Source organism: Sorex araneus, chromosome 11 (assembly GCF_027595985.1).
Source record: "Sorex araneus isolate mSorAra2 chromosome 11, mSorAra2.pri, whole genome shotgun sequence".
NCBI lineage: Eukaryota > Metazoa > Chordata > Mammalia > Eulipotyphla > Soricidae > Sorex > Sorex araneus.
The window spans coordinates 28,729,033-28,754,794 of NC_073312.1; the positions used below are offsets into that span (position 1 = coordinate 28,729,033).

At 56.6% G+C, this 25,762-nt stretch overlaps 1 protein-coding gene across 1 annotated transcript in view; it reads left to right on the forward strand.

Moving 5' to 3' along the window:
• The window catches only part of CRTAC1 (cartilage acidic protein 1), a 150,759-nt gene that overhangs the window by 98,480 nt on the left and 26,517 nt on the right, over window positions 1–25,762 (forward strand). The window contains exons 4-5 of the mRNA XM_055119588.1: window positions 11,889–12,025; window positions 17,320–17,476. Of these exons, the coding sequence (XP_054975563.1) occupies window positions 11,889–12,025; window positions 17,320–17,476 (294 nt within the window). The remainder of the gene's footprint in view (window positions 1–11,888; window positions 12,026–17,319; window positions 17,477–25,762) is intronic.

Below are 25,762 nucleotides of genomic sequence, written 5' to 3' on the forward strand. Positions count from 1 at the left end.
ACAAGGCCTAGTCTGGAACTTCCTGGGTTTGAAGATGCTAATCTGGGAAAGGCAAGAGCCAGAGCTCCAAGGCTGGGTCAGGGTGGCCGTGCCCAGCACCCTCCACCCTGGGTGGGCACGCCTGGGGGCTTGCTGTGGCATCCAGGCAGGTCTGTAGGGTTTTTTTTAAGTTACTTACATTTTTTATTCTGTTTGGTCATTCATAAAACAGGAACAGATAAATGCTTATTTCTTAGTAAGAATGCAGCTTAACCATTTAACATGGAACCTGGCATACAGCTTCTGCAAGTACAGATGATCTTTAGAATCTTTTTATTTTTTTTTCAAGCCTTATGATTTACTTGATTTTTCATTTGGTCTTTCAGTCGAGTGATTTAACAGTGAATGGGGCCAGGCTACATGTGCCATGGCCGCCCTCGGGGTCCCGTTGGAGAGGAACTCGGCTATTTCCACCCAGTAAAACCCCAGAGCCTGTAGCCTACTGGGTACCACTGGGGCTTCCACTGGCTCACACGGAACTGTTGGGGGTCCTATGTGTGGGTACACGGTCCCCTCCTCTCCACCAGCTGAAGGGGTATCAGCACTGTAGTGGCTGGAGGGCTGAGACTCGAATGTTGTGCCAGGGGAGCACTGTGCCAGGGGATCGCTGTGCAAAGCTGGGGCCTGCCCCACTTCCCGAGTGACCTCTGGGAAGACAGTGACCCCTGTCTCAGCCCCCATCTGTAGAACAGGAAAACGCACACCAGCTTCATCAGTGCGGCTCTCTCCCAGGGCTCCCCGGCACTGGCAAAGCCTGAGGCTCCTGGCAGCCTGCGGGGTGAGCCAGCTCGCCCCTCCCCGCCCCTCACTTCCGCTCTTCTTCTTGCTCATCACATTTGCTCCTTTGCACGTGTTCCCTCAGCCTGAAATGCTTCCTGCCTGCCCACTTTTTCTCAGGCTCCTTCCTCCCCTCCATCCAAGTCTCCCACCAGAGGGACACTTTCTAGTAATGCCCTGTCACCATCCCGCACACACACACATCCTGCATGAGCCTTATCTCTCCTCCGACACTTCCCACTCTGAGTGTGTTCTAGATCCGTTCCTTGCTCGTCTCCTACTCTTCATGTAAACTCTATGAACATAGATCACGGTCACTGTCACTGTATCACTGTCATCCCATTGCTCAAGTGGGTACCAGTAGTGTCTCCATTGTAAGACTTGTTGTTACTGGTTTTGGCATATCAAATATGCCACGGGTAGCTTGCCAGGCTCTGCCATGTGGGAAAGATACTCTCGGTAGCTTGTTGGGCTATCTGAGAGGGGTGGAGGAATCGAACCCAGGTCGGCCTCGTGCAAGGCAAACGCCCTACCCACTGTGCTATCGCTCCAGCCCTTGAACATAGATAATTCACCTTATTCTGCTGGATCTCCCGAACAGATAGTAAGCATTTCATTCATGCATTTGACACACAACTGCGATGATCAATGACAGTGCTGATGGCCACCTCTCCGTCCTTCCTTACTAAGCAATAGCTATGGTCTGGGACATGAGGAAAACTGGAGCTTTAAGTGAGACCTGGGTGAGAGTTGGGTGGGGAAGAGGGCCAGGTCTTCTTCTTGGTCCAGTAGAGAGACTATGGGAGCAAAGAGAGATCAGGAGCAGACAGAGCTTTGTAAAAGAATGTCTCGGGCCAACAAGATCCCACACTCATGAGGAAATACGAAGGTGTGGGTCGAGGTTTCTGGCCCCCGTGGGGTGAGGAGAATTGGAAAGTGGGCAAAGGGAGGGAAAGGCAGAAAACTGACCACAATTCCAAGAAACCCTGTGGCAGGAAGCCAGTTATGGTTTAAATGGCTGGTGTGTTTCAGGTAACACCATCTGCTGAAAAACAGGAGGAGGTAGCAAGCAAAGGGGGCCTACAGGCCAATGTGAGGTCCTCCATCCTCGACCAGCAACTCCTGACCAGAGCGCGGCCCCCATGCCCTACTCTGTTGCATGGCCTGGAACAGCCCTGCCCAAGTAGCCTGTCAGGGCTAACACAGTATGGGTGGGTGCTAGTTGGGCACCCAATAACTGTGAGTCCCGAAACTTACTTTTCCCCCCATTCATTTAGTACTACAAATGGTCTTTAGAAATCTATACCTTTCATCTATATATCCCTCCCACCTTTCTACATAAAGCTGCATGTCCCACTCGCCATGGGAGGAAGTATCTTGCTCCAAGCCATTCTGGATTTTATTTGCTGGTAACACTGTTCTTTGGAGAGTGTAGGACTGTATTGAGTAGCTTTGCCTTCTCTTGAGTGGTCCCCTACTGACAGACAGCTAGATGGCGAGAATTATTTTGCCCTTCTACATAGTGTCACCAAATACATACGCTTGTCCAGCTTTCCATTTGCTGCAATTGCAGGGGTATCTATAAGGTAAGTTCCTAACAATGGAATTGCTTGCCTCGAGGAAGATAATGTGCAGTTTTGGTGGGCATTGCCAAATTGTCGTTCAAAGGGACAGTGCTAATTACATTCTCATCCGCCTTGATGCGAGTGAGAACTTGCCAACATCCTCACCAACACCATGTTGTCACTTTTTAAATATTTGCCAATCTGATGTGGGGGGGGCGCTTGGAATTAGAATCTAAGTAGGTTCATTTTTCTTAACAAGAGGAGGACTGAACACATTTTTATATATTTGAATCTCTTGTCTGCTCATAGCCTTTGCCCATCTTTTCTATTGATTATTGGCCTTTTTTCTTATTGATTTCAAACATCTCTTTATAAATTAGGGAAATTATTCCTCTGCCTGTAACACATATTGCAAATAGTTTCCCCCTGTTTGCCATTTTTCTTTTGTCTTCGCTCCTGGTGGGTTTTGCAGTGTGGAAATTTTTTTATTTCTATGAAGTTGGATTTATCCCTCCTCTTTGATGGTTTCTGGGCTCGGTGACATACTTGGGCCTACAGCAGGGGTTTTTGTGACCTCTCAGGGAGGAAGCGTCAGTCACTGTGCCACAGAGAAGAAAGGAAACTGGGGGCGGCTTATACTCACAGCCTCTGCCTACACCGCAGATGAGCCATCTGCTCCCGAGAGGTTCCCTTGTCCAGCTGCTTCTTCACCAGGCCCCATGCCAGTTGCACCCACACCTGGCTTCTCCGAGCATGGCACTGGCCCAGCGGCATCACGCACACCTGGAAGTTCATCAAAAATGCAGTGTCTCGGACCCAACTCCAGACCAGACGACCCAGAATCTTTACGTTAGCGGGATGACTAAGGCTTCCTGTGCCTTTTAAACCTCAAACAACCGTGGGGCTGGAGCAATACAGGGTGTTGCCTGATGGCTGACCCAGGTTCAATCCTCAGCATCCCCCGAGCACCACCAGTGCAGAGCCAGGAGTAACCCCTGAGCATCGCCGGGTGTGACCCCAAAGCAAACACAAAACACAAAACCTCAAACACCAGACTCTAGGGTTCCGTCCTATTCAGGTAGGACCCCTGACCCCAGCTACATTCCCTGCATCACAAACTATGTATGTTGCTCCACTAGTTCAGCCTCCTTTGGGAAAAAATAAGCTCCAGGATTGCTTAGGCATCTGCCCCAGCCCCTCTGTGCCTCATTTACAGGAGGCTCCCTAAGAAGCAAGCATGTGGTAAGGCTCTCAAAGCAGCTCCGTACAGGCGAGAGGTCCTGGAGGCCAGGTCCAGGGTCCTGACACAGAACAAGGCTTCTCAGCAGCTAGCGCCTGCCCCCCACCAGCCTGTGACCCAGTGCTTTCAGGCTTCGCAGCCAGAGAGGCCACACCGGGAAGTTCAGCATCACCTCTTAACTGCAGTCCTATAGCAGCAGGCAAGTTCCACCCACTCTGAGCCCTGATTCCTCTATAAAATAGAGATTTCTATCTTCCTGGCATTACTGTGAAGAGGAAAAAGTGATCTCAGGTGGGTGAAGCACCCAGCAGGGCCAGGGGTGGCCTTTTTTTCTCCCTGGAAAGAAAGAAAAGTGAAGTCTGGGCTTAGACTCTCTCTCTCCAAAAACAGTGGGGAGTCTAGGTTTGTTGGGTTGGTTTTTTTTTTTCCACAATAGTTTTGCCTGAACATTTGTTCTTCCCCGAGGCCTATCACCGGTTTGCTGTTATTCTGTTGGCTGCATCTGGGAAATCACTTTATATTCCATTGTCATGGTTGCCTCCTGGGAGGGGGCTCGTGGAAGACCTGCAGGGAGCATGCCCAGATGACGATCAGTGCTGGAGGTGATGACAGAGAGGAGGAAGAGAAAAGGACCATGATAGGCACAGTGGGGCCGGTGTTGGCGCAGGTGGTGGTTGGACATGATGGCGCTGATGATGGAGATGATGAAGATAGGGATGATGTTTCGGGCGGTGGTAAAGATGGTGGGGATGGTAAGGGAGAGGGCAGTGAGGACGCTGGTGCTGATGAGGACGGCCGTGGTGTTAGTGGCAACGGTGATGCTGATGACTAAGGCAGTAAAGAGGAGGGGGACAATGAGCAGGAGGAAGTGGGTAGTGAAGGTGATGGTGGATGATGAGGATAATTATGCTTACGGTAATGGAGGTAAAGATGGTGAGGCTGGGGATGATAGTGACAAGGAGGAGGAGGTGGAGGAGGCTAATGAGGAAGACGATGGTAGGATGATCATACTGATGGTGGTGGTGATGGGAGGATAGTGACAGCAGTTACACTGAATGCTGAGGACAGCAATAATGATCCTGTTGGCCCAGCTGTGATGATTAATCTCCCATGCCCGGTATGGTTCTGAGTACTTCCTATCTGTTAATTTATCTAATCCTCATGATGACTGCTTGGTGTTTTCAGTATCCCATTTCGTAAGTGAGAAAAAGACAAGTTTGCCCAACTTGACCAATATCAACCTAGGCCAGGGCATTTGGCAGGAATGAGATTGGAGACGGAGCCTCTTCTCCCGCCACCCACTGACTTTTCTCTTGGCCACCAACACCAGGTCGTTTCCTGGATATGGGACAGCACCTGGTTGGGGGAGATATTCAGGTCAGTGATCCATAGGCTGAGCCCATTGATGGCCCAAACTCGCCTTCCCAGTAGCTTTGAGGTTCTCTCTGGGGGCAGATCTGGGTGTATGGGGGGAAGCAGGGTGGAGACTAGAGGGCCATTTGCTTGATTAACAGCCCTGCCCTCGACACAGAGCGTTCCCCCTTCTGTCTGTTGGTGACTCCCCTAGCTCTGCCCCTCGTCTCGGGGCCTGTGCCCTGGGACTCAGCATGTGGCTCTGGCCTTTCCCCTGGGCTCTGGCTCCAGCCTCACTGCCGTGCAAGTTCTGCACGTGTCTTCCAGGCCTGTCTAGAGCCAAGCTCCTGTCTCCAGCTGGCCCCAGTGTCCCTCCTGTGGTCCCTGTGACACCCTGGGCTGGCCTGCGTCACCCAGCCACTTCCTGTCCTGTCCCAGCCTCCTGCATCCCATGTTGTCTACCCTCTCCTTGTCACCCTGGATAAACCCTGGACTCTGGCAGAGGAGCCGCTCCCTTCTTTTTCTCCCTGGCCAGCCACCCCTCTCTGCACCGCCAGCTCACTCTCCCCCTGCCAGGGGCCACCAAGGGCTCCTGGAAGTGGCACATCTCTCCTGCCCTCCCACACTTCTCCTCTGGCACCTGCACAGATTCCCACCCCCTAAACCAACTCAGGCCCCCCCGTGCCTTTGTCTACAGCCTCGCTGTGCGTTACAACCCCACGTGGACGACTGAATGTGGAGGTTGCTGAAAATTTGGCCACCGTGAAAGGATTTTGAATGCACCATCATCAAAGATGAATTCAAAATCAAATGCACGGTGAATGCAGGTTGCTCTTGGCAGTGCACGCGCCAGTGTTGCATTTCTCAGGCAAAAGGGGATCATGAGTGGGAGAGGTCGAGGGAGCCCTAGTCTCGCTCTCCCAGCCTGGGCAGCAACCCCCATCACACGGCTCACCACCAAGGCACAGAGTCTGGATTTGCCTCTCTCTCCACTGCTCCCAGCTCTTTGACTTTGGGAGACTGGCTTGACCTCTCTCGCCTTCAACTTCTCCTTCTGCAAAATGGGGTGACGCCATGGCCTCTTAAACTTCTTCCACTCATGAACCCCTTTTGCCCAAGAAATGCAACACGGGCAAGAGTTGTCAGAAACACCTCAGATTCAGGGGCCGAGAGCTAGTACAGAGGGGAGGGTGCTCGTCTTGCATGCAGCCAACTCGCGTTCGATCCCTGGCATCCCATATGGTCCCCTGCACCCGTCAGGACTGATTCCTGAGTGCAGAGTCAGAAATAATTCCTGAGCAGTGCCAAGTATTCCCCTCACCCTCCCCTCAAAAACCACCCCAGATTCATTCAACAGTTCCTGGAGGCAAAGGAAGGGGGAGTTGAGCCACAACCAGCAGTGCTCAGGGCTTACTCCTCACTCTGTGCTCAGGGGTCACTCCTGGGTGGGATTCACAGGCTCGTATGAGGGTACCCGAATTTGAGCCAGTGTCAGCGGCATGCCAGGCTTTACCCCATACTATCTCTCCAGCCCTAAGCAGCTGATTTTGAATTCATTTTCAGGCACTGTGTGTTCAGAAATCTTTTACTTTTGCCCAATTTTTTTGTGACCCTGCATTCAGTTTAAGAAGCCAAGGGCTGCACCTGCTCTCAGGAAGGCCGCAGGGGATAGACTAGATGACAGGGTCAACAAGAGCTTCGTGCAGGCCCTGGCCACGGCACAAGAGTCGTGCTCTAGGCACTGAGCCTTCCAGTCCCACTGCAGTGCCCCTCCACCAGGAGCCTCTCCTCATCCTCCTGGCATCCTGGTGGCATGCAGTTCCCCAGTGCAGGTCCTGCCCTGCCCGGTGGGGCTCTACAAGTGGTGGAATCTTAGATCTACTCCTTGAAACTCACATCCTCCATTTGTCCATTGAACATGAGATACTACCCACCTCATGGGGCAGTGGTGAGGGGAGAGATGGGCCCTCAGAATCCTGGCACGTGACAATGCCCTGTCATCTCCTCTGTCTCATATCCAAATGGCTGGGGGTGCCTTCCCCGGGGATAGACTTCCCATATGCCTGGGACCCAGCTGGGCAAGGTGGGCACCAAGCCCCACCCATGGGGTCTCCCAACTTCCCAACTGGTCACGTGGGAACAACAGGAAGTTCCTCTGGAATGCTGAGACCAACCCTGGGTCTCCCCCTTAATGCTCGGACCCTCACAGGAGGGCAGGACCATGAACCCCCAGCATGTCTCTCCTGGGGGTCGTGCCCTGGAGCTCCCTACCCTCGAATGCTTTCTGTTTCTCCTTAACCTCTGCCCTCTTAGTCTCCTCTTCCCCAGCTGCTGCCCCCGCCCGCCTCCACCCCCGCCCCAAGTGGAGGTACCCCAGGGAAGAGTGTCGCTACAAGGAGCCAGAGGCAGATGCTCACAGACCCTGGCCGGGCCGTGCTGAGTGTTTATTACCTGTGCCATCGACCCCACGGCTCGCTGTTTATCTGTCTTCCTGACACACCTAATTACCCAGGTTGCAGCTGCCAGAGCATTCGCTCTTCCTAAATCACAGGCTCCCATCCCTCCTGTCGCCCAGGCCTGCGGGCCTCGGCCTGCAGAAGGGCTGCCATTGATTTTGCCGTTCCCATTTATGATCTACAAGGCGCTGCATCGCCGTTGCACATTTTACTTTAATTAGTTTATTCTTCTGGACATCCCTGGGCAGCCGGGGTGCCAGGAGGCTGGAATGGGGGAGGAGGATAGCCACCATGGCACCCCCATCGCCTGGCCACAGAGCCCAGGGCCTGGCTGGACAGGCAATGGAGCAAGCACGGGGCTGGTCTGCAGAGGCGAAGGGAGGAGGGGCCCGGAGGGGTGTGCCGGGGGGCAAGCACACCGGGGAGAGGCTGGAAGAACTGAAATCCTCAAGCATTTTATTGCCATTTGTTTTCAGACGATTCACTGCAGGGGGGCTTTTCAAAATTCTCCCAGGCTGGTCCACTGAGGCGCTCCCAGGAGGCCACTGTTGTTGGGTCGTTACCAAACAATCAGACAGTCTTTTCTTTCCTTTTTAAAGTTATTCGCAATCATTTATTACATTCAACATTCCAACACCCATCCCACCGCCATGACACCCATCCCACCGCCACTACACCTTCCCACCACCATGATTTCGAATGTTCCCACCATCACCCATGAGCATAGTCTTTTCTCCAGGAGCTCGCGGGAGCCAGGGTTCCCCAGGGCCCCCTTTGGGAGCTGAGATCTCAGAGCAGCAGGAGGAAGTGGAGATGGTGAGGCCAGTCGAGGGGGACACAGTCCCCCCAGCCCCCCGCATGTTTTCTGGTCTTGGCCAGCTGCCGCTTCGAGTTCAGTCGAGCCCAGAAGCACTGTGGGGAGAAGGGGACCTGCTTCCCCTCTGCAGCCCTCCTGGGTTGCAGGAGGAGCTCTGAGTTGGAGGGAGGTGCAGACCCCAGGGGCCCTGGTTTCATGAGAAGGGCCAAGGGCCACTTGCTGGGGAAAAGACAGGAGGAAGCCCAGGGAAACGCAGGCACCTGCAGGGCACTGCCTTAAGCACTCCCTCAGGCATGAGGAACAGTGGCAAGGTGCCACTGCCCAGGGGACCCCTGTGCGTATGGCAGCCTGGGGCCACACTCCCTGTCCTGAAATCCAAAGAAAATGCTCCAAAAATCTCAGTGCTTGCTTTTCACATTGTGGCAAAACCTGTCCTGAGCTGTTGTGAACTATTTATAGGCTTTATTTATCCCCCTTAGTGTGAATATTCATATATTTCTCTGCAGAAATATTAATGTGTTTAATTATGGGGTGCTGCCCTCTCCCTGCTGGGGGTCTCGTGCAATAAACGGTGTGTGCACTGTTACCTTCCTCTCACGGAGGAATGGGAAAATGTAAATTTCTAAACACATCCAGTTCTCGGGAACTGGGGGGAGCAGCTGTGGACCAGGTGTGTGGGGTTGAGAGGGCTGCGAGAGGCCAGGGTTTCTGTGTGTTTTCTCCTGGTCAGCCCCTAGCACCCCTGCAAGGGAGGTGTGGCTCTCCCCACCCCACCCCCACCCCCAGATGAGGAAACACGGCCAAGAAGCAGATGAGGTAGGCAGAGGCTCTAATGCTGACCAGAGTCCAAGCAGGAGACTAGCTCGGGCCCTAGGAGTCAGGGGCCTACGCTGAAGTGGCCCCTCATTTGCCAGGGGCGCTCCCTTCCACGAATCCAGCTGTGGGTCTTCAGTCCCAGTCTCCCCCAGACTAACCTGCAGGCCTCCTGGGTCTGCTCTCCTCCTCATGGCTCCCCTGGTCAGGCCTCTGCCCTAAGGTCGAGCAGGACACATCAGCTCAAGGTCAGCTCCCCAGCATCTGGCAGTCTCCCTGAGGTAAGCTCCAGACTCAGCTAGTGGCCCCAGGGGCTCCCCGTGATCTCACAAGGCTCCCCAGCGAGGCCATTGGCAGACAAAGCCTTCCATCCTCTCCTAGGCAGAGCCTCCTGAGGCCTCACTCAGCCTTGCTCACTCTCATAGATGCCCCTGTTCTCACTGACATTCTCACACACGCTTGCACACCTGTTGCCCCTACACTCCTCACACCCACACCCGCACTTTACACAGGTTCCTTCTCCCATTCTCGTCCTGTTCCTCTCACACTCATTCTCCACCTGTTGTTTCCCTTCACAGGCTCACCCTCACACATACATTCTCCTTCACACGCTTACCCGCCTTCAAACATCCTCCCTCTGTACACACACCCTCCCTCACACACACCCTCCCTCACACACCCTCCCTCACACACCCTCCCTTACACACTCTTCCTCCCTCATACACCCTCCCTCATATATTCTCCCTCCCTCACACACTCTCCCTTACACACACTCTCCCATACACACACTTACACACACATTCTCCCTCACAACTCACCCTCCCTCACACACTCTCCCTCACACACACTCTCCCATACACACACTTACACACACATTCTCCCTCACAACTCACCCTCCCTCACACACCCTTCCTCATGCACACACCTTCCTTCACATACATACTCTTCCTCACACATACACATATCCTCCCCCATACACACACCCTCCCTCACACACATCCTCCCTAACACACCTTCCTAACACACACCCCCTCACACATACACACACCCTCCCTCACACACCCTCTCTCACACACACACACTCCCTCACAACTCACCCTCTTCATTCACTTTCCTCACACACACCCTCCTGCAGTCATTTTCATGTCCTTCCTCACTATTATGATGCTAAACCCCACCAACACCTGCACACAATTCCCACCCCACAGAACCTTAGTTAGCACCTCATCTCCTGGAAGACTGTGTGACCATTTCTGTCTGAAAGCCACCACTTTGGGAGTGGGGTGCCATGTGAGTCTCCAGATCCATCATCTCACCTGCTCTTCACCTGGCCGGGCTTGCTGTTGCTGCCTCCATTTACCAGCAGCAAGCCCAGGCGTTCAGCTCCTGGCCCATCAACCACGGAACCTAGAGGTTGAGTCGAGGTAGAACTGAGACTAGCATATATTTGTTTCCTCAGGACCCCAAGTGCTCCACTGCAAAGCCAAGTCACTGCTTCCATCTGAGCCTGATGCCTCACCCCTGGGGTAACCAGAGGGTCAAGTTGAGGGCCCCCTCCCCGAGTCTTCCCCGATTCCTCCCGAATATGTGGGTCTCCTATTAACCTCACCGAGAGGACAGAGAAGGTCATACCTCTGCCCCTGAAGACCCCAGGTTCTCACCAGACCTGAGCTGGAGGAGGCATTGCTGAAGGGGCTTTCCAGGGGCCAAAAGTGAGCCCCTGAGTCCAGGGTCCTGCCAACTCACCCCATTCTCACAGGACTCAGAGTCCCAAAAAGATGAGCCCACAGCCCCTCGGTCCCCAGCAGAACCAGGCACTGCAGGGAGGGGGCACCTTCTGGACTGTGGAGCCTCTTACCCCACCTCAGGGCAGCCCCCACTGGCTCCCTGGGGACAAGTGGAGGTGTGAGAGCTCAGCATGTCCCAGCTCTGCACTCAGACCCACCACCCGCAGGAGACATCCCGAAGGAGGCTGGGTGCTGAGCCCTGGTGATACCAATCTCAACAGGACAGTAACCGGGGCGGGGTGCAGAAAGGGAGAGCCAGGTACGGCTCGTGTCCCACAAGGCAGCAGGGACCATTTCTTCCCTCGTTCTTGGGGTCAGGCAGTGGGCCTGGCCAGGCAATGCTCAGGAGCTATTCCTGGTTCTGTGCTGGGTAGTGACCCCATATGTGGTGCTAGGACTCAAAGCAAGGTCAGCTGCACGCAAGGCAAACACCCTAACCCCTGTGTTATCGCTCTGGTCCTGCCAGTCTTCCTCTATCTGTCTCTATCTCTGTCTATCTCTGTCTCTGTCTCTCTGTCTCTCTCCTCCCTCTTTCTCTTTCTCTCTCCTCCCTCTCTCTTTCTCTCTCTCCTCTCTTTTACTCTCTCCTCTTTATCTCCTCTCTCTTCCTCTCTTTCCTCTCTTATCCTCTCTCCTCTCTCTTTCCCTCTCCTCTCTCTCTCCTCTCTCATCTCTTCTCTCTCTCCTCCCCTTTCTCTGTATCTCTCTGTCTCTGTCTCTCTCTCCCTCCCTCCCTCCCCTCCTCCCTCCCTCTCTGCTGAGCAGCATGCAGTCCGAGGAGCACCGCACACACATCACACCGGCCCCCGGGAGCAGAGCGTGCTTTGCCCACACCAGCCGACTGAACTTGCCTCCCTGAGCTGACCGTTTTTCTGAGCCCGAGTCCCCTCTTGAGTAGGGATCCCAGCTTGCACCCCCCACCCCACCCCAGTGGACCATCACCTGTTTGCGTGAGAGCCGACCACCCCGCTGTGTCACATGCCAGCCCCAGGCCTCCGCCCGGGCACTGTCTAGAAGCTGTCCCTTTGCTCCTCTCCCCAGGGGTGGCCACATACTCTGACAAGTTGTTCAAATTCCGCAACAACCGCTGGGAGGACATCCTGAGCGACGAGGTCAACGTGGCCCGAGGGGTGGCCAGCCTCTTTGCCGGGCGCTCTGTGGCCTGCGTGGACAGGACGGTGAGTGCAGGGGTGCCCGGGGGCAATGCAGCGGCGTGAGAGGCAGGAGGGGAGCCGCAGGCAGACAGGCCCACACAGTGGGGTGCTGTCGGCCTGAGCCCCAGGTCGCACTGTCTGATGCCTCCCTGGGGCCTGGGAGCTGCCGAAGACTCCCCACCAGTGCTCACGGGATGGGGTACGACACGCTCCCGCCTCCTTTGTCTCGTGTGGCCTCCTGCAGCCTCGTCTGCACTGAGTCAGGAGAGCTCGAGCAGGTACAGTCTGGAGGGACACAGGGAACCACCCAGCCCGAACTGGACAAGTGACCTCTCAGGTCAGGAAGCCACCGGCCACTTTGGACTCCCTCACCCAGGATGTCTGATGAGCCTAACTCGGTGCCGGGTGTGGGGCCAGAGCTCCCCACCCCATCACCCCAAACACAGACGTGACAGGGGGCTCGTGGGTGGGTGAGTGGGGGGGCGCTGCCCGAGTGAGCACGTCCCTTAAGGAATCCACAGCTCTAGCCACGCTTCTGGGTCCGGCTAGCTGGCCCTGCCACAGAGGTGACAAGCCACAGTGTGGAGGGGGGGGAGAAGGGCGGGGGTGGGGGGGCTAGAGCAGCTGCAGCGGTCTGCCCTGGGGGGGGGCCCCCGCCCGGGCTCGCGGCCCAGCTGAGCAGGAGGCACGCCGTGGAGGTGATTTATCCCTCCTGTCACCTGCTCCCTTGCCGCCCCCTCCTTGGCTTTATAAACAGTCATTACTAAATCAGGGGCCCAGCTGCTGCCCGCCACCGCCGAGCCCCGAGTCTCTGGCACTCACAGGGGGCAGGGGCGCGGGGGGCGCGTAGGTTTGGGGATTGAGGTGGCACCATGGGGATTGGGGATTCAGTGTGAATATTCACAGCAGGGGCCGCCAGGCCTTGGGAGAAGGCAGGTGCCAGGTATAAATATTTATTTCTTAACAAGCTGGTGCTGGGAAGAGGAGCCAAGCTGGGCTGTGAAGCCACATTTAGCCCTGACCTGAATTCGTGCCACCTGGACTCCTGCCTGGTGGCGGGAGGGGGGGACAGGGAGGCGACTCCACTCGCGAGACCCCAGAGGAGTGGGGAGTGGCGGGGGTGGGGGGCGAGGCACCGGACGTGGCCCCGATGGCGGCTGCTCCCCCACTCTCCTCCTGGCTCCCCATCGCGGTCTCTCTCCGGACCAAGACTGTGCGCCGGGCTGAGGAAGGAACATTCTCAGAGCTGATGGGAGGGCCCTGAAGGTTGGTCACAAAGAGATGCTCCTTAACAAGGTCACGTGCACACCCTTGCACCGAGCACAGGACAAAGGCACCGCGTGACGTGCAAAGGACAAAAGAAAGACAAGCAAGCAAGGGCCATCACACCAGGTGCAGGCACCGTGGGGGCACCTGGCGGCTTCCTTAGTCCCTGCTCTCTCCCCGCCTCCATGGGTCTGCATGGGGAGAGAAGTGGCTTTCCTGGGTCTGGCCAGCACGCTGGCGACGGACAGGTGTAGTCAGGAGACGTCAAGGCAGGCCTGGCAGTGGGTCACCGAGGAGGCCACGGTGGTGCGGGAGACCCAGGAGCCCTCCGTCACAGTAGCAAATTCTTGTTTTCCAAGCTGCACGGCAGGCCCTGAGTCAGGGGGTTTGCACACATCGTCTCGCTGATGACTTGGCTCTCCTCAGAAAGAGCCAAGGAAGGAAGCGCCATCCTGGTCCTGTTCTACAGAGAAGGAAGCGAAGGCTTCAAGCAAGTGTAAGCAGGTGGATCTTGACCGGGCGGGAAGAGGCGGGCAGAGTCAGGAGTGGACGCTTGCCTGCCTGAAGTGATTTGGGGAGCGGGAAGGTTGGGGGGCCACACCCCGGCTCTGTGTGCTCAGGAGTCACTCTCAACATTGCTCAGAAGATCATGTGTGATGGAAAGAATCAAACTGGGGTCAGCCACATGCAGGAAGTGCCTCTCCATGCTCTCTGCAAATGAAGCGTGTGCCTCATTACCGACAAGAGTGTCAGATTCAAATTTCTTTTTTTTTTTTAGTCATCGCACAATGCTTTTATTTTATTTGATTTATTTTATTTTGGGGGGTCACACCAGGCTACGTTCAGGGGTCACTCCTCACCCTGTGCTCAGGAATCACTCCTGGCGGGCTCAGAGAACCCTATGGGATGAAGGGATCAAACCCAGGTCAGCTGCATGCAAGGCAAAGGCCCTACCCGACGTCCTATCTCTCCGTTCCCTCCCCACTCAAATTTCTAACCAGCTGTTCTATTACAGTATTTACCCCACTCCTTCCTCAGTCCCACAGCCCCTACTTGGGGCTTTTTTAGTGTCCATGGTCAGCGCTCTTCAGAGTGATGTCCCCACTGACAGCATCAGCATTGTCAGAAATGCAGATTGCTAGGCACCAGGCCCCCGCCTCCAAACCCCCTGGACCCACAAGCCCAAGGAGGTGAGACCAGTCACCTGGGTTCAAGCAAATGAATCTGCTGTGGGCAGGAGCCCGGGGGACATTGTCCAGGTCAATGTTCCCAGAACCAGTGCAGAGTTCTCACCCTCAGCCTTTAATATCGGCCCCAGACCCCCCCACCCTGCACCCCCACCCCCACCCCTGCCTCTTTGCCCCCACGGCCTCATCATTCACCTCCTCTCTGGATGCCGCTCAGGCCAATCTCTTACAAGAAGCAGCCCCTGATCGATAATGATTATGCCTCATGTTTATATAGCATTTTTGTCTGTTCAAAGGCCTTTCACATGCGTTGTCTCATTTCATCTTCTCAACAGCCCTGCCAAGGAGCGTGGGGCGGGGGCGGGGGTCAGGGAGAGGGTGTTTGATCAGTGTGAAGCAAGCGAGGAGAAGCTTTGGAAGGAACTGAGGAACCTGCCTGAGATGTCAGGCCAGATAGGGGCCGAGCCTGAACTAGGACCCGGGGTCATACCCTAGACCCGTGGTTCTCAGACCACAGTTCCTGCATCCACATCTCTGACAACTTCTGAGAAATGCAAGTTCCCAGGCCACTCCCTCTCTCCTTAGGAATGCTGGGACACCCCTTTCCCTGTAGCAGGGCCTCCATAATCTCCTGGAGGGAGAACCTCCGGAGGCTAAAGCCGGGTACCTTCTATCTTGGACCCAACCCTGCAGAGTCATCTTCCTTCCCCTACCATCATCTAACCCTTCATGAATTATCACGGTCAAGTTCACATGTGAATTTCTGCGACTTCTACAGCAGTAACACATCTGGCAAGTGCCCGTTCTGTCACCCTCACCTACTGACGTAAAGAACTAGGTATGACCGAATTTTATAAATATTCTCATTTCCAGCAAAGTACATTTCAGTTCATTTGGGCCTAATTGCCCATGTGTTGATGAGATGGCTAACAGCTGGTCGGGTCAGGGTGGTTACAGTGATGGAGGACTCCTGCCTTTGGCCCCATTCGTTCGCTGTCCATCTGATTCGTCCACACACACTCCCCAAGCACCTGCCAGGGCGGGAAACTCTTAAAGTTTCCCCCTGGTCATGAAGCCCATGTCTGGAAAACTGACTGCATTGCTCACATCTGTTTTCCCCAGGAGCATGTGTGCGTACGTGCGTGTGTGTGTGTGTGTGTGTGTGTGTGTGTGTGTGTGTGTGAAAATGCAGGTTCTGGTCCTCATCCGAACACACTCCCAGACAACATACCCTGCTGCTGTGAGTGACGGGGCTGTAAAGCACAACTCTCCAAGAAGACGCGTGAAGACTCAGAGAACCAGGACAGAAAAGGCATGTTGAGAGCAGTTCTACCGCCTCCAGCCTGTTCCCCTGACACACCTGGCCTCTGACTCAGCACCCAGCATCAGCCATGGGGCCTCTCCAGTGCCCCCCGCCCGCCATCCATCTGGTCTTCTCTGTGCCCGGAAGGGTTTTGCCTCTCCGAGCCGAGCCGACTCCCAGAAGAGCTTTTCTGGAGGCGCCATGGCCAGTGCTTTCCTCTACCGAGGAAGGAACCCCCCCTCCACTTTCGTGCACATGCTCTTAGCCACACGCCTACGGCTGCCTGATGGTCGGTGGGTCTGCAGCCCCCATGGTCGCTGGGCTCCTTCACCAGCCGCACCTCACAGCGTGACGACCCTGGAAGGGGGAAGGTCTCCAGGAAGGTTCAAATCAGTGGCCAGTCAGGTGGCGGGGTGGGGGAGGGTCACTTCCAGGGGCCACCGGCTGAGCAGCCCTCCAAAGGCGTCACAGAGAAGGGTGACGGAGAGTAGGCAGCTGTCTGGGCTCGGTTGCTTCTCTGGCTTTGCCTGGTGTTTATGACTTGCCTTTCAGCGGGGCTTGGTGGAGCCTGAGGATGATGACTTCGTCTTCGTCGCCTTTGTAGCCGGGCACCTTGTGCGTAGTTGGAGCTCAAACACCATTTACTGTCTGATTAATTAGAGGGAAGGGATGAAAGGCTGAGCGGAAAGCTCGAAAACTGGCTTCGAAATTATGTCTGTCTCGGGGGAGAAAGGACGCATCCATTGAAGAAATCACACCATTAGAATAGCAGGCGGAAAAGAGCCTTCCATGGGCACTGTCTGGGACTGGGGAAGAGAAAGACTCGGTGACGAGGAGCCGGTGCCCAGGGCTTCTCCTGGTGCCAAGCGGTGGGGCGGGGTGGGGGGGGGGTTGGAGACAGTGCTCTGAAGGCAGAAGCAGTGTGAGATTTGTCTCTGGGCTTAAGGGGGAACCAGCTGCTGGAAGCGGGGAGGAGGAGAACGCTGCCTAGGTCGGCGTGGGTACGACCCAAGGAGAGGAGTTGAAAAGTGGGGGCGTGAGGGAGGGAGAGGGCTCAGGAATCTGCTTGTCATCTTGGCCAGGGTGAGTGTGAACAGGAGCGAGAAAGGAAGAGAGAGAGAGAGAGAGAGAGAGAGAGAGAGAGAGAGAGAGAGATGGAGAATAATGCGAATTGGTAGATCAATCAATCAGCAAATATTTATTGAGCAGCTACCCTGGCTGGCAGCTGGAGAGAGCTCAGCTGGAGGGAGGCACATTAGAAAATTGTCTATAAAAAAAAAGGTGCTTGTGGGGGAGAGGGAGGGGCGAGTTCTTCTGGAAAGAGGATGGAAGGGGGAAGTGAGGTTGCTTTGTTGGAGACCCCACGACCACTGCCATTCGGGAACTGCAGAGCTTCCGGGAAAAGCCCCTCTGGACCTGGACCCCTCACACGCAGCCCACAAAGGTCAGGTACCTGGACCTGAGGAGAGGCCAGACCAGGTCCCTCCAGAGGACGGGAGAGCCGCTTTCTTAGGCAAAGCTTCTGAGGGGGCTGCCCACCCACCGCCTTCCACCCTCCCCAGGGCTCCGGACGCTACTCCATCTACATCGCCAACTACGCCTACGGTGACGTGGGCCCCGATGCCCTCATTGAGATGGACCCCGAGGCCAGTGACCTCTCCCGGGGCATCCTGGCTCTCCGTGATGTGGCTGCTGAGGCTGGAGTCAGCAAGTACACAGGTATGACGGGGACACGGCGCCCCTTCGGGGCTGGGCCCCCTCCCTGGGGAGGGATGTGATGGCCTCCCCCTTCCTCCCCGATGGCAGGCTCCTTAAGTTGGACATGTGTGTGTGGGGGGGGGTGCACATGCCAGGGGGACATTGCACGTCAGGGCCTGTCAGAAAGTGGGGTGAGGACACCCCCACATCCCCCTCTCCCTGGAGCCTCTTTCTTACCCCTTCTCTGCCTGCCCACCCCCAGGACGGGGAGCAGGTTCTGGAGGATTGGACTGACAGGCCACCAAGGCCGAGATTTAAAGCCTTCTTCATTGCCAAACAGCAGATGAAATTATTTACTTACACATAAGCGGCCAGGAATCGGGTGCTAAATCCCTAAGCCGCGGCTGGCCCCTGTCTCGGATAACTGAGCTCAAAGAATTGTGCTCTTGTTCCCAGACCATGCCTGCCCCTTTTTTTTTCTGAAGTCACACTCCCTGGCCCTCATGGCTGCCACCCACGTCTTTCTTAGTCGGGGGTCGTTTCATCTGGGTGACCGAGATCTTTCTAGGGAAGGCTGCCTTCCTCCCTGCAGCCCAGCTGCTGGCAGGGCCGTGACCGGCTGCCAACAGTCTGCTGATGGCCCAGCAGCCCGGGTCCTGTGCGAGGTGCCAGAAACCAAGGCTCCGGGCCTGGCACAACTTCTCACGTGAGCTTGAGCACCCCTGAGCCTGCCCTTTGAGTGTAAAAGTTCTATCACCGGAGGTAGAGAGAGCTCAGAGGTCTGGCGTGCAGGCTTAGTGTGCAAGAGGACCATTTGGTCCCCCGGCACTGTGACCCCCTCAGCAGCACTGTGAGGTGTCGCCCCCAAAGCTAAAAAGCCAAAACCAGAACCAAGACAAAAACAAAAACTGTTTCTCTCCTACTAACTGGACAGGGGAGATACCGTGATGAGCACTGGAGCCATCGTACAGCAGGTCGGGCGATTGCCTTGCACATGGCTGACCTGGGTCTGATCTCCAGAATCCATGTGGCTCCCCAAGTGCCACCAGGAGTGACTCCCAAGTGCCAGGAGTAGCTCTTTTTCTTTTCTCTCTGATAGAAAAAAAAATTTTTCATAAAGTAGTTCACTATAGGGGCTGGAGCAATAGCACAGCAGGTAGGGCATTTGCCTTGCACGTGGCCAACCCGGGTTTGATTCCCAGCATCCCATATGGTTCCCTGAGCACCGCCAGGAGTAATTTCTGAGTGTATGAGCCAGGAGTAACCCCTGTGCATTGCCAGGTGTGATCCAAAAAGGGAAAAAAAAATAAAGAGTAGTTCACAATAGTTCATTACAGATAATATTCAAACGCCAATTTTACCATTGAGCATCTTCCCACTACAATAAGAGGGAAATGTGTGAAGGTTGTTGTATTTCATTCTGGAGCCATTCGAGCCCGTATATACGAGAATACAAGCAAGTATGTTAAAAGGAGTAACTCTTGAGTATCACCATGAAAACAAAGAAAGAAAACAGAAACAAAACAAGAAAACAAAACAAAACAAGTTTCTCTCATGAGTCAACCTTCCCGACCTCTTCAGCCTAACCTCGGGGCCAACGGGGCTCCCTGGTGAGCACCCAGCTGCCCCACTTAGATGGTGGCACCATCTCCAAGGCCCTCCTCAAGGGTCGTTAACAACCTCCCCTTCCCCCCAAGTTTACGATGCCTCTCTCTGGTCCCTTTTACACCAGGGGGGATAAACACTGTCCTGTCTGGCAACATCTGTAGGGACAAGTGATTAGTCAAACCATCTGCACAGTTTGGACCCATCAAAGTTCCAGTGTGCCCCTCACAAACTCTCTCTACCTGGGAAAAGGGATCAACCTGCAAGGGCTTCAGCCTAGACACCATCTGCCCATTTTCCTGAGTCTCTCTCCGTTCTGCACCCGGGGCTGGCAAAGGCAGGCGGACTGGGGGATGCAGCACAAGGTCTGGGAACCGAAGGACACGTGGGCTGTGGCTGCAATGGGTGCCCGGGGGCGGGAGAGCAGAGGGTGGGCATTGAAAGGGCTGACTGGGCTGGCAGAGGGGCAGACACTGAGGAAGGGGAAGGAGACCGGGAGGGGGCAGCTGAAGAGGCGTGATGGGGGCCGGGCGCTCCAGCCAACTGTGTCCTTGTGCGGGGAGCCGGGGCGGCTCAAGGAAGGGCCACAGCGTCTGTCCGTGCAGGGCACAGGCGGGCTGGGGCAGCTGGCGTGCCCAGAGGACACGTTAGAGCAGGCTTCCAAGAGCCATTTGGCTGGCATGAACCTATTTGGCCCACTAAGTTATCTGTGTGCCCGCCTTCCCCAGTCCCCGCTACCCCCCTCACCAAGCCCCCCAGCTCAGCCCTCCCGGTCCATTGTCACTCCCTTAACAACACACGGACATCTGGCTGGAACGCTGGCCCAGAGTGCCCCGGGAGCCCCAAGAATGGACCCCAAGTGTCAGAGCCGCCCCACGGTCAGCCTGATGGCTGAGGCTCGGGCATACGGCCAGCGCGCATCTCCAGGTAGAACTCTTAGGACCGGGGAAGGGCGGGGACAGCAGGCAGGGACAGGCTAGGAGGGAAAACAAGGCACACAGCACCCCTCTGCCAGACAGATTTCAGAGAACCCCCTTTCAGAAAAGAGCAAACGGAAGTGGTGTGGGGGAAAGGCACTTTCCCAGGGCCCGAGGGTGTGGGGTGGGGTGCGTGGAGACACCTGCCGGCCACCCTCGCCATCCTGTCCCGGGCTCCCCACCGGTTGGCTCTCAGGACCCCCACCGGGCCCCCGTGTTCTGGGGCTGAGGCAGCTGCTTGGCCTGGGGTGCGCAGCAGCCGGAGGAGGCCTGGCCACAACGTGCTGCCCACACCAGGCTGTCCAGCGCCGCGGGGGTGGGGGAGGGGAGGCCGCGCCAGACTCATCCACCGGGCCCGTGGCCGCCGCTTGGCTGGGTCACAGTGCCATCTAGCGGCCAGTGTCCCCACTCTCCGGGGACTCCAGGGCCCCTGGAGGTTGGCCTGGCGAGAGAAGCCTGAGTGCTGAGCGTGGAGCAGGAGAGCTGGCCCTGGGCGGGGGACACTGTGAGAGCCCCACCCTCGGGGGTCCTGGGAGGGGCGAGGAGCCACCCTGCCTGGGAGTCCGGAGAACAGGCTGCAGAGGGCACTGCCCAGGACAGAGACGGTGCAGGCAGTCCCCTGGGTGGCACCCTGAACTGGCCATCCGGCAGGTGCTGGAGCACAGGCCCGAAGATGTGCTCGGGGCCCATCTCCTGTGTCCAGGCCCTGCTCAGCTGGCAGAGGCGGGCACATTGCTATGCTCTCTGGGCCCCGGTTTTCTCACCTGCAAAGAGGGGTTAGGGCACTTGCTATGCATGCAACCAGCCCAAGTTCTGTCCCTGGCATCACCGAGGGTCCCCCTAGCCCCAGCAGGGGTGATCCCGAGTGCAGAGCCAGGAGGAAGCCCCAACTCCCTTCCCAACAGAAGAGGCTTGCTGGGAGCAGGAAGGAGGAGCAGGCAGTGCCCGGGGATGAGGAGCCACGCCCAGAGGCTCTGACCCTGAGGTGGACCTCTGTGGGGCATCCCCTGGGCACAGGAGGGAGAGCACCTGGCTAGCAGCCCCATCCCCGCCCCAGAACCTCCCTCCCTGTGTCCCTGTCACGCTGGGTTTGGTCTTGGGACATCTTCGTCCCCATCCTCATAGGGTCCCTGTCCCCTCCCCCATCCCCCTTTGACCCTGCCCCTCCCCCAGCCCAGGAACTCTGCGCTTTGGCCTCACCCTTTGGAGGGAGCATCTGTCCAGACTACAAGGTGGTGATTAAAGAAGCCTTAAAAGAAATTTGGAAAGAAAATGAAGGTGGATTTATGGTGTCGGGTGGGGAGTGTGGCTGCCGGCTGGGAGCGGTGCAGAACAAAGCGAGGGCAGATCTGATTTATAGGAAGTCATTACTGCAGGAGACGGAGGGACCGGAGCCCAGCTGAGGCCTTTTGCTTGAGCCCCACCAGCCGCCCAGGAGGGGAGACGGGCCACAGGGTGGGGCCCCAGATGCCCAGGTCCTCAGGCAAGCCCGAGCCAGAGTGACAGCCCCGGGCCCAGGACCTCCCCGGAAGTGGCGCCTGGGCTTCTGGAGCCCAGGACGCCTGATGCATTCAGTGGCAGACAGAGGGGACAGTCTTTCTTTTTGCACAAACGTAGATGTGTTAGACAGTACAAACACAAGCTGCGTGTGCTTCCTCCCGCCCCCATCCCCCACGCTAAGACAGATTTTTAAAAAAATGTCAAGTTGGTGGCTGGCCCCTCTGGGTCTCACCGTGGGGGACACAGATATTTCCTCCACCAAGAGTGAGCCTTTGAAGGGATATCTGCAGGCACACCTGACAAAGCACAGGTTCCGGTGCCAACGCAATGTGGGCGTGAAATGTGCCACAACCACACCTCCCTGAGCCTCAGTTTCCCACCCAGCACAGAGAGTGGATGGTGGCGCCCAGGGGTATATTCCTGCCCACCTTTACCTGCCCTCTGACCCCTCTTTCCTAGCAGGGGGATGGGGATGGGGTGACTTCCTCCCTGTACCTCAGGGGTCCAAGGCTGCCCACCCTGCCCTCCCCACCAGCCCACAACCTGCAGGGAGCACCACAGGGGCAGGGGCCCAGGGAGCAGAGGTGTCCCTGCCCAGGGGGCTTCCTCACCGGTCCCTCAAACCCTGGTCGGCATCTGGGTGACAGCCCCGCTGGCACATGAGATTATCCTGTGTTGGAATTTTCAGGAAACAGGAGGCAAGAGCCTGTTTCCATCTTGCCCTTTCTCCCACACCTCCTCCCACACACTAACACACACATGCAATTGATACTCACTCTTGCACAGCCACACAACTCAGTCACACTCACACACACACTCAGTTTGCACTCACCCATGCACAGCCACACACACACACACACCACTGTCACACTCAGTTTGCTCTCACTCATGCGCATGCATAGACACACACACACCACTGTCACAGTTTTCTCTCACTCATGTGCATGCATAGACACACACACACACCACTGTCACTCAGTCTGTTCTCACTCATGTGCATGCAGACACACACACACACCACTGTCACACTCAGTTTGCTCTCACTCATGTGCATGCACAGACACACACACACCACTGTCACACTCAGTTTGCTCTCACTCATGTGCATGCACAGACACACACACACCACTGTCACACTCAGTTTGCTCTCACTCATGTGCATGCACAGACACACACACCACTGTCACACTCAGTTTGCTCTCACTCATGCGCATGCACAGACACACACACACCACTGTCACACTCAGTTTGCTCTCACTTATGTGCATGCACAGACACACACACACACCACTGTCACACTCAGTTTGCACTCGCCCATGCCTTCACACACTCACACACACAAACACTGTCACCCATACTCGTGCACATTCACACTCACGTATTCACATACTCACACTTAAACCCACACGCTGCACACTCACCGTCACACACATTCCCATCCATCCCCGGACTCACCCACTCACGCGCTCATTCAGCACTCACACTCACTCTCACACTCGCCAACCCACGGTCACACGCGCACGTACTCTCACACTCACACATTCCTACGCACAGACACTCACACGCTGCACAGACGACACACGTTCATCCTCACCCTCACACGCACTCCCACTCCCACACTCAGACTCACACACTTGCCTCGAGCACTCTCCCGTCACCCTTGCACCACCCAGTGCTCCGTGCCTGCCTTTCTCTGCATCTTGGTGCTGGTCTCCAGTAACTGGGTGTTCTTGGTGGCCCCCAGCATGGACTTTCCCTCGGGGGCTCAGCAGGTGAATCTCACAACGTGGGTCCAAGATTCTTGGCCCACCGGCCCCGCTCAGGGCCTCCAGTAGTGCAGAGTAGCTGACAGCCCAGGACTCACCTCCTGAGTGTGCCCACCCCATGGTGCCTCCCGGGGGTGGGGGTCTTCTGGGGAACAGAAGAGCGGAAGGAGTCTGAGGCTGGAGCCTGCATGCACACATGCCTGCATGCTTGCCCACACACACCCACGCATGCACACCCAGAGCAGCCCAAGCCGGGCGGATGGAAAACTCTCTCCCTTTGCACAGGAGCCCTCCGCTCCTCCCTCCTCAGGCCGTCCCACCCTGCCTCCTCTCCTCTTCCTCCCCCAACCATCCCAGCCCTCAGAGGGCATGGGAGAAAGGCAACCTGTACCTCCAGTCAGACCTGAGTCTGCATCACCGAGTGTGTGGGTCCAGAGGTTTGGGGGAACAGTCTTCAGAGTAGGAGGAGTGCCCGGGCACACCACCTGCGGGCAGCTGGCCTGTAGGCAGAGGCCTGTGCCCCCACAGGCACCTGTCCTGCCCAGCTGTGCGGGGCACCTTGGCACCCAACAGCACATCAAGGAGCCCTTTGAAGCTCCAGGTGTTGGGGAAACAAAGGATATTAATCCCCCAGCAGGTGGGGAATTGGCAGCTAATCCCCGGGTGGCACCCACCCGCGGCAGCCCAGCTCCCTCCTGCCAGCCCCAAGCAGGAGCTCCTGTGCCCAGTGCTCTGGGATAGGATGAAACAGATGCTCCCCCCTCCGGTTTCCATGGCACCCCCTGCTGTCCCCAGCCTTTCAGGAGGTGGTTGCCCTCCCCCCCGCCCCCCCCCCCGCCCAGCTGCACTTGGAGACTACTTAACCCGGGAGCATGGTGACCCTGTATGAAGGCAGCCCTCTAGGCACCCTGGTGGGAAAGGAGGGAAGCCTGGTGGGTGCCCAGAAGGAGCCAATGGCAGGGGAGTGGGGTGGGTCCAGAGAGAAGGTCCCTGCTGAGGTGAGGCCCCTTGGCTGCAGGGGCGGGGTGGCTGCACCCCAGATGGTTTTTTCGTTGAATGGAAGAGGCCCGATAGGATGGACCCAGAGTGAAACCACCCACCCCGCGCACACACACACACACACACACACACACACACACACACACACACACACATACACAGTAGCACCAGTCACAGGGCGGGCTACAGGTGCTGGGCCACCACCACGTTTTGGCAACTCCACCCCCATCCCCACCCCTAGCACCAAGCCTGAGGCGCTGGGGCGGCTGCCTGAGAAGCCGCTCCTGACTCACCTGCTCCCCAACTGTGCCGTGAACTTGCCAAGACAGAGATCCGGGTAACATCTCTGTTACGGTCTGGTTGCCATGGCGATAAATTGTCGCTAATTAGTAGTGTGGTTACCATGGCAATTTTCTAGTAATTACAGGTCACAAATGGTGCAAGGCTTCAACCCAACCCAATTAGTTAATTAGAAAGATTTAGAAATTTGTCCAAAAGGGAAATAACCTGCTTTGTAGAAAATGAAGGGAATGTGTCGCGGCGCCGGGAGGGAGAGTGCGGGCAGATGCCAGTGTGGGGCACCAGGATGAACGGCGGCGGCGGCGGCGGCAGCAAGTCCCAGCATGCCACAGGAATGGGAGGGGGGCCGGGCAGGACAGCTGGGGCGGCCAAGTGTAGCCTCACCCCTCCCCGCTGGCTTCCACCAAGCCCCTCTGCCCCCCACCAGGATGCCTCTTGAACGGTCCCTTGTTCCCCCAAACAAATGATATCGTGGCTCCATTTCCTTGACACCTGGGTTGTCGCTGAGCACCGAGCAGAGGCCCACAAGGCTGTGAGCAAGCCCACCCGTGCGGGCCGTGGGTGCATGGTACCAGGGACACCCAGACCAGCCCCGGGGGCTCAGGAACCACACTTCCCCCATGGGCCTCTTTCAGCAGATGAGTGTGGGGCCCACGGGAACCTCCAGGCCCAGGTCACACATTTTGTGGGAATTCTGCCCCCCGTAGAGCCAGTCCCGGAAGTGGCGGAGTGGCATGGCTCAGCGTCCCCCCCCTCCCCAGATCAACCTGAACTCTCACTTGTTGAGAAGAGACACCAAAAAATGAGGTTCTCTGGGTGCTCGGAGAACGGCGTTGACTGTTCCGGCCAACTCTGCAACAGCTGCGCTTGGCAAACTTGGCTATGCCTAGAAACCGCCAGGCTGGTCCCGTTAGCAAGCAGGGTGGGCAGAAGGCTGAGATTCTGCAGCTAGCAAACTCCCAGGGGACAGCACCCGCCTCCACGCCCTCTGCCCCCCACTGCTGGGCCACAAGCTGAAGTCTGGATTCACCAAGCAAAGTCTCGGGCCTCCACCAATCCTCTGAGACCCCTGAAACAAAGCAGGCGGGCCAGGGGGTTAGTTAGCTCAGCAGCAGAGCACTCGCCCTCTCTGGTTCCATTCCCACCCCCCACCCCCCCAA